This window comes from Lolium rigidum, chromosome 1 (assembly GCF_022539505.1).
Source record: "Lolium rigidum isolate FL_2022 chromosome 1, APGP_CSIRO_Lrig_0.1, whole genome shotgun sequence".
Lineage (NCBI taxonomy): Eukaryota > Viridiplantae > Streptophyta > Magnoliopsida > Poales > Poaceae > Lolium > Lolium rigidum.
In genome coordinates, this window is record NC_061508.1 from 110,649,816 (window position 1) to 110,657,817 (window position 8,002).

At 42.0% G+C, this 8,002-nt stretch overlaps 1 protein-coding gene across 2 annotated transcripts; it reads left to right on the plus strand.

Annotated features, from left to right (window-relative positions):
- The first annotated feature begins 670 nt into the window (after window positions 1-670).
- On the plus strand, window positions 671-6,608 carry LOC124651704 (rab GTPase-activating protein 22-like). Of its 2 annotated transcripts, none has more exons than XM_047190776.1 (5): window positions 671-1,044; window positions 1,819-1,954; window positions 2,102-2,151; window positions 4,494-4,547; window positions 5,096-6,608. In XM_047190776.1, the coding sequence occupies exons 1-5, from the start codon at window positions 809-811 to the stop codon at window positions 6,312-6,314; spliced, it is 1,695 nt and encodes a 564-aa protein (XP_047046732.1). In that variant the 5' UTR covers window positions 671-808; the 3' UTR covers window positions 6,315-6,608. The 2 variants fall into 2 exon arrangements, with proteins under 2 accessions (XP_047046732.1, XP_047046797.1); XM_047190841.1 differs by having other exon boundaries at window positions 685-773.
- Window positions 6,609-8,002: the final 1,394 nt, after the last annotated feature.

Below are 8,002 nucleotides of genomic sequence, written 5' to 3' on the forward strand. Positions count from 1 at the left end.
TGCCGTGTCGTGCAAACATGGCCCATTGACCAGCCCAAGGTTCTGACCTCATTTCAACCATCCCTCAAAAAATATTTTATCATAAATGAACATAAATCACATTTTTGATATCATAACTACACGAAATAATACAGCATATCAAAAAAAGATATGGAGCCAAATTTCAAAAGGAAAGATAGGGACTCGCCACTGACATAGTAACCCACAATAATAACACCAGAAGCGGACATGTACCAAACCGCAATCCCATACGGAGTATACTTCGCAAGGAAGAGATACCGCGCCAAATATATTCAGCTCTCGAGAAGATAAGTAGTACTACCGAGCATTTATAAAGATCTCGATAAAACCCCTTGAAATGGAGGAAATTTAAAACGAAATTACGGCTCATGAATGTTCTCTTCCGATATCGGTAGACCGAATTTCCTTCCCATTACACCAAGAATTATTACTCCAACCGTCTACAAAGAGATGCCCCAACCGTCTCACTGACCTGTGGGCCCCAGAAACTGATACCTCACGTGTCAGTCTCAGTACCCGACTGTTTAAAAGCGGCACCCATCGTTTTTTTAACTCGCCTTGTCTCTCTTCGGAGAGAGGAGAAGAGAACCGAATCGCCAATCCGCTCCGCCCCGCAGCGCCTCCGCATCCACCACCAGCGCCTGCGCACACCTCGCCGCCGGCGAACCCCGCGTTGTTATCCGTCTGACCGGGCGCATGGAGTGGCGGCCCGCCGCCCTGGCGCGGGGGAAGTCGGCGTGGACTTGGTCCCGGTAGTTGCAATACAGGCGGTAGGTAGGTAGGGGCGATGAAGGCCCTCCGGCGATCCAGCACCTCCTCCTCCTCCTCGTCCTCCTCGTCCCCTAGGGCGCCGTCCTCGCCGCCGCCGGCTTCCTCGCGGATCCAGCGCCGGTCGCTCCTGCTCGTCGCCTCGTCCGCCTCCTCCCTGGCGGCGTTCGGGAAATCGGCCGCGGCGGCTTCTGCGTCAAAGTCGGCGTTGCTCGCCGCGGATTCCTCGTCGTCGTCCTCGCCCAGCTCGGACCGGTCAGTTCTCTCGGCCGGAGTTATGGCCGCCTATTAATGCAGAAATGAAGTCGATTAAATGGGGGATTTTTTTTTTCTTGTTCCATAGTCTGTTTTGTATTTTTAGCCGACGGTTTTGATCATAGTCAACTGATGATGCTCGAAATTATCCTTCTTGCGTGTGCCCTGATGGAATTGGTGGTCTGGTCAGTGGTAGAACTGGTATGCACGCCGCTTTAGACTAAAAAAAGTTAACTTTTCTTGGAGTGCTCAGGCCAAGTTGCTTTACACGCTTTGATCTAGATAAGTCTTGGTTAGCCGTTCACACTCCATAGTCGTAGGCATGAAGACATAGCCCACCTTATCGTGCTAGCTCCGTTTCCATGAAATGCGCGTCAGTTGTTCCACCAATTTGCAGTACTATACTAGCATATAGAAATTAATGACACGTATTTAAATAGTTCATTTAGTGTGTTTAATTTCATTCAATAGCGGCTTTATACTTCTCAATTAAGTTTCCGAAATACGTGCCATGGATTAGTTCATTTCAATTGTTTCTCAATGTGGGTTGTTGGTGGCAACTCATAAAGAAAATTTAGCTTCCAAGGATAACATCACCTGTGATCTACTTGGTTGTCGAAGGAAAGTTATGCTGTGAATGCAATGCTGAACTGCAGAAATGCGTAACATAAACTATCACCGGATTATGATTCGATCTTACTCGTACCACTTTTATAGAATTATGAATCATTATCTGTTTCACAATGCTTATAAAAGCAAGCTATCTGATTTCAGAGGTGGAAGTAAATCTCCGTGGTCTCGAAGGAAGAGAAAACGAGCACTCTCTTGTCAACACTGGAGCCGGCTATTCTCTGCAAATGGGAAGCTTCGTGATGGAGGCAGAAAATTTCTCAAGAAAGTTCGTAGTGGGGTAAGTTTGTTGTTATCCAGGTCTTATTTCTAATGGCTGACTGATGTACGTATGTGATCATTTGTTATACACATGTCTACTGCAATGAAATGTTCTGCGTCCACTTCATAGAAAGTTGAGGTATATTAATTCCATCATTCTCTGCAGGGAATTGAACCTGGTGCCAGGGCTGAAGTTTGGCCCTTTCTACTTGGAGTGTAAGTTACCTAACCTCTCTATTGTTATACAATTTTTTTTAATCTTAGTATGGTCATGTTGCTGACAGGGTTTGAAGTTGTAAGCTTGTAGATATGATTTTAATTTCAATAGGTGGCATCTGAAGTTTTTTTTTTCCTGTAATTTACAGAAGCCTTAATTGATTTAGTAGTACTTCGGTACTCGTTTTATTTACATGTTGCTGTCTGCCTCTCTATCTGTTGTTTTGTTGGTAAGCAAAATAATGTTGTGACTTGTGAACCCTCGAAGAACATGTGGTGAACCATTGAGCACTTACCTAACTGGGACTGTTGTTATGCATGTTCAAGCAGATTTTTTAGGATTAACTTTCCTAGAATATCAAGAACTATTTATACAATCCTGCATGCGGTATATACGCCTCAGTTGATGGCAAATGAAAATAGAGACAAAATTGTATGCATGTACTGTTATCTGGCCTCTTAAGTGCTGTGCAAGCATGCATTCGCTGACTGCTCACTAGTTTAGGCATGAAGCCAATATTATGGCACTACTGCGTAGCTGGGTTAATGCAGAGAGTATAGCCTCGAAGGTGTGTTCTTGACTGCCGTCCCGCTCATGCATGCATTTAGATATGAACTTGTTGAGCTAGTGTCTAAAGATCAATACTATGTTCATGTAGCCATTTCTGCCCTTTAGTCAAAAGTGAGACTTCACATGATAACGTTGATAGAGATAAAATCTGATATTGCACCTTGTATGAGAAAACCGCTAAATGCTTCTGGTGACCTGGGTTTCCTTTCCACTTTTCGTATTGGTGTTTCTTTCTTTCATGAAAAGTTATAGCACTGCTGAAAACAAACAAACAAACAAATAGAAGAATTACAACCTATGTTGTGGGGCATATGCTGTGAACTAGCTCGATCAGGTATACTAATGTACTAGGAGGCAGAGGAGCCATCATTATGTACAGAGCATCCAAATTGATGCGGGCGGACTGCATCCCACTAGGTTTGAGGATTTTGTGAAAACGTCCCCTTACGAAGCTTGGTCTTCCACAGCGTACCATTTTCTCAAAACCCCCAGCCGAATTTGTCTCTCCTTTGTTGTTGTTTTTTCTGACTGTATGTCTATATCCCCTTTGTTTTCCTTTCATCCACAAAGGAACTTTAGCCCAAACTGTTCATCTCCAGTCTAAAAAAAGGTCATCTTGTCTGCAACGGTGGCACCCAGCGACGGAGATCCTTGTATTCACCTCCATTTCGTAAATTCAAATGATGTGGATGGAGCCTCTATGTCTAGTAGTTTGATTTTTCTCCCCGTCCGTTTGCACAGATTAAACTTCATTTTCTAGCTCCCGGTTCTGCAGCTTTCCATTTTTTTTTTTTGCAAATTAGGTTTTGAGTTTTGTTGTATGTTAGCTGGGCAAGGACAATGTATCTGTCACATATTCAGGTACAAGCAAAATCCAATAAGTTGGTTAGGAAAAGGAGAAATTTGGATTGCTGGGTTGCTGCGAGAGTGCGAGTCCAGGTGGGAGGGACGTTTTTGTTAAAATGTGGAGCTGCCAGAGGGGTTGTGTGGTAAATGTGTGCAAGCAAGTGAATGCCTAGCAACCCGGTTGAATCCAGAATGTCTATTTCATATCCAATGGCACGCTAGTACATTAGTACACCTGATGGAGCTCGCTCTCCCCCCACTATGTTGTCAATGAAATCCGGAGTCCAAGTGTCCAATTAAGTGAACCAAATTCTCATTGAATTGGATTTTCCCATTTGAAGGGGGTCGGACAAGGTCGGCAGTAGTATAGTTTAGATCAAGAAAACTATTCTGAAAGAATCAGCAACATGCAAAGCAACTGCTTTTATCCTTTTAGAATACAGTTTTTAATACCTAGGCCGCCTAGTGAACTGTTATGGTGACTGATTCAGCGGCCGGTCCGCTGGTCCGAGCGGGTTGACTGTGGCTAGTTAGCATCATGTTTTTCTTATATTAGTGTATCAGTCACAGTCAGCAAACAAGTGCAGCTCAGGTGGTACTGTGGTAGGCAAGTTCCTCATGGATTGACACATTTTTGCATTGAATATTATTCTCTCGGTATTTCGGTAAAATGGTATAATTGCTCAAATGGAACAGACTTCCAATGGCCTCAATTTTTTTCGGTTCACTCATTGTCTGTTCGGTGTCTGGAACCATGTTTCTGAAGTCAGAGCTGTGCCTTAAACCATAAAATTCAGTAGTTATATTTATACGGTGTAGGAAAATTTAATGTGACTTGTAAACGAAGTACTTTTATACTGTTGTGACTTGTTAATAGTCTTGTATACTAATTCTGGAGATTGACCAAATTTCTTGTCATATGCAGTTATGATTTAAATAGTTCTGAAGAGGAAAGGAAGACAATCAAGATAAAGAAAAGGTAACATTTTCACAACTCCACTCATAGTCTTCTACTGGCACTTGCTTTTTAAATTTACTTGTACATGTGTCTTGCATTGGTACTTTGATAGTAACCCAGTTTTACATAGCTCTAAGTGAGTAGTAAATAAGTACTCCCTCCGTTCCTAAAAAAGATTCTCAACTTTGTCTCGATACGGAGGTATATAGACATGATTTAGCTATAGATACATCTGTATCTAGAAAAAGTTGAGAAGCTTTTTTTTTGGAACGGAGGGAGTAATACTTTCTCTGTCCCAATAGTTGTTGCAGCTTTTTTTTTTCCCAAAATGAATGAACCTATACAGTAAAACGTGTCTAGATATATCCTTATCTAGACCAAATTTGACTAATGCTGCGACAGCTAATTTGGGACGGAGGGAGTATATATGATATGAGTGGAACTTTCATGACCTATGTTAGAACACACTGCATTTCAAATTATCAGACGAGAGCAGGATGAGAACACTGACTTTAATGCTGATGATGCTTAATTTATTGACAAATTCATTGGCATATCTTCTGGTGCAGGAATGAGTATGAAAAAATCAGACGTAAATGCCATCAAATACTGAACTGCCACAAGGGATTCGGGCTAAAGATCATAAATGAAATCAATAATGAGGGGTGCTCTGGTGGTGCACCTTACCTTGGAGGTGTTAGTTCAAGTGTTTCTGTATCAGCCAAGGAATTTAACTGTTTAGGCAGCGAGGCAAACAGTCCGGATAATGCTGACTGTGCTCCTGCAGAATGCATGGACGATGATACCAGTGAACTGACTTATGTCGATCAATGTATGGCAGAATCAGAATCTTCTGACACTGGATCTTCTGATGAGGATGACCATGGTCAGATGTCTGTCTGTGGCGATATTGAAGAGAATTGTGCTCCAGAGCCTAAATTTGTCAGGAGTACATCATCCAAATCAGACTTTTTTAGATCTAATAAAACTCCAGAAGATTTTGCAACATGGCAGCGCATTATACGTCTAGATGCTATCCGGGCAAACACAGACTGGGCTTTATACTCCCATAATCAGGCTGAAATCTCGAAGGAAAAGGCACTGCAGCGTGCATTATCTGTTGGGTTGAAAGACTATGACCATTTAGAGCCTTACATGATCTATCATGCTGCCCGGTTAGTCGCATTGCTTGAGGCATATGCACTCTATGATCCAGAGATTGGCTACTGCCAAGGTATGAGTGACCTCTTGTCACCTATAATTGCGGTGATGGAAGAAGATCATGAAGCATTTTGGTGCTTTGTGGGTTTCATGAAGAAAGCAAGGCACAACTTCAGGCTTGACGAGGTTGGAATAAAAAGGCAGTTGAAGACTGTCTCCCAGATCATCAGGCGCAAGGACTCGCACCTCTACAAGCATCTGCAGAAGCTGCAGGCTGAGGACTGCTTCTTTGTGTACAGAATGGTTTTGGTCCTCTTCAGGAGGGAGCTCACCTTTGAGCAGACTTTATGCCTGTGGGAGGTTATGTGGGCTGATCAGGCTGCCATTCGAGCTGGGATTGGAAGATCCACGTGGGGAAAGATAAGGCTCCATGCTCCTCCAACCGATGACTTGCTGCTCTATGCTATTGCGGCTTGTGTCCTGCAGAGGAGGAAGCTGATCATCGAGAGTTACAGCAGCATGGATGAGATACTGCGCGAGTGCCAAAGCATGGCTGGGCAGCTCGATGTGTGGAGGCTTCTAGATGACGCGCATGACTTGGTTGTCAACCTCCATAATAAAATCTGATTTGGTTGCTCTTTTCGGATCGTCTCTAGACCTAAAAAAATATGCCTGAGGTATGTTCTCAGTGAAAGTGAATCTTTCATCTGTTGTTTGTCACCCGGCATAAAAACGATTTTAGGTATAGAAAATGAATGTTGTAAGCTTATAAGTGGATCAAGTTCCCTTGAAAGAAAAAATATAGCATGGATCAAGTATCCTGAGTTCAGCAAAATACATCTCTGGATGTTATAGTTACCAGGTTACTGGCTTTGTAAACATGCATTGTTATTTAATATATAGGGAGTTTGCTGTTTTTCTTTTGCTATAGTGTTCATTCCTGTCAAGACAATAAAAACCCTTTTATTGTTTCCCTTTTATAGTCAAAATAGATTTTTACCCTTTTTAAGTATTGTCTTGTTTAGGTTGCACACCACATATCCCATGTGGTATTACCCTTTTTAAGTATAAAGAGCGATGTTCACACAATTGCCTCTATTGGGCTTACCGACATTGCATTTAGAGGATCTCTAGCAGATACCCATCCGGTCGAACCGCGTAACACATATGAAGTTAATCACATCGCGTTTTTTCGCTGCGAAAAGCGGCATGGCCGAGCAGATCCCGCATTCCAGTACCTTAAATTGGAATATTCTTATTTAGGTTTGCCGTATATGTTGAATCGGTCTTGTACTGCATAAAAGGGTTTTGTTGTTTTAGGTATATCTCAGACTTCACATTAAATAAAATTCTAGTACATAGCAACACAAATCAAATTTATTATTGTTCAAACACCACACAGTACAACAATATCCAAATTACAATAATTGTTTAAATCAAATACCTAAACAAACAAATGAATGGTCCAACAAGGGAAAAACAATTCTTTCACATAAATTGAGAATCAAATAAGGAAAAACTAAATTAGAGGCCAAACATTTCCTAATGACAGCTTCACAAGATCATCTCGCAGCTGCATCTGCTTGTATGTCTCAAGGAATGCTTTGATTCGATTATGATTTCTAGCAGTTTTGACACGGCTGCCAACATTATCAAATTGAAGTGATGATGTTATGAAGGATCTTGTTATTCCAAATTTAGTTAGCCCTCGAACAATTTCAAACCTAGCTTGCAAATTACCAAAAGCTCTTTCTATGTCCTCCGCTTCTTGCATTTTTGCAAAGTGAGCTTCCATTTTGGTTGTGAGGTTGGCTATGGTTTTCACAAATATGGATCATTTTGGATAGATCTCGTCTGCTAGATAATACCCCCATGATATATTGATGACCGTAAGGCAGTAGTGCCTCACGGTTGACAAGCTTACCAAAATTGGTGATCTTTGCAGAAAGTTGATGTTGTTTAACGATCCTGGCAGTACAAAGAAAGCATGCTAAATTCATAGGTCCTTCGAGGCTATTGCTTCAAGCACAATGGTTGGATCTCGGTGATGTCTGGCCGTGCCATGCTGCCGGGTAGATCTTTCATGTCCAGTGCATATAGTCGATGCTTCCAACCATTCATGTCTAGCCCCTTGCCTCATTCATAACTATCAACCTCTTGGTGTCCTCCTCATTCGGAGCTTGGAGATACTTTTCTCGAAGACACGGATCATTGTCTTCACAAAGAGACAAACAGATTTGATTGAAGGTGTATGTACCAATTTAAAGATATTTGTCTGTGTAATATGCTTAAATTCCGGAGGCGATAATCCTCAT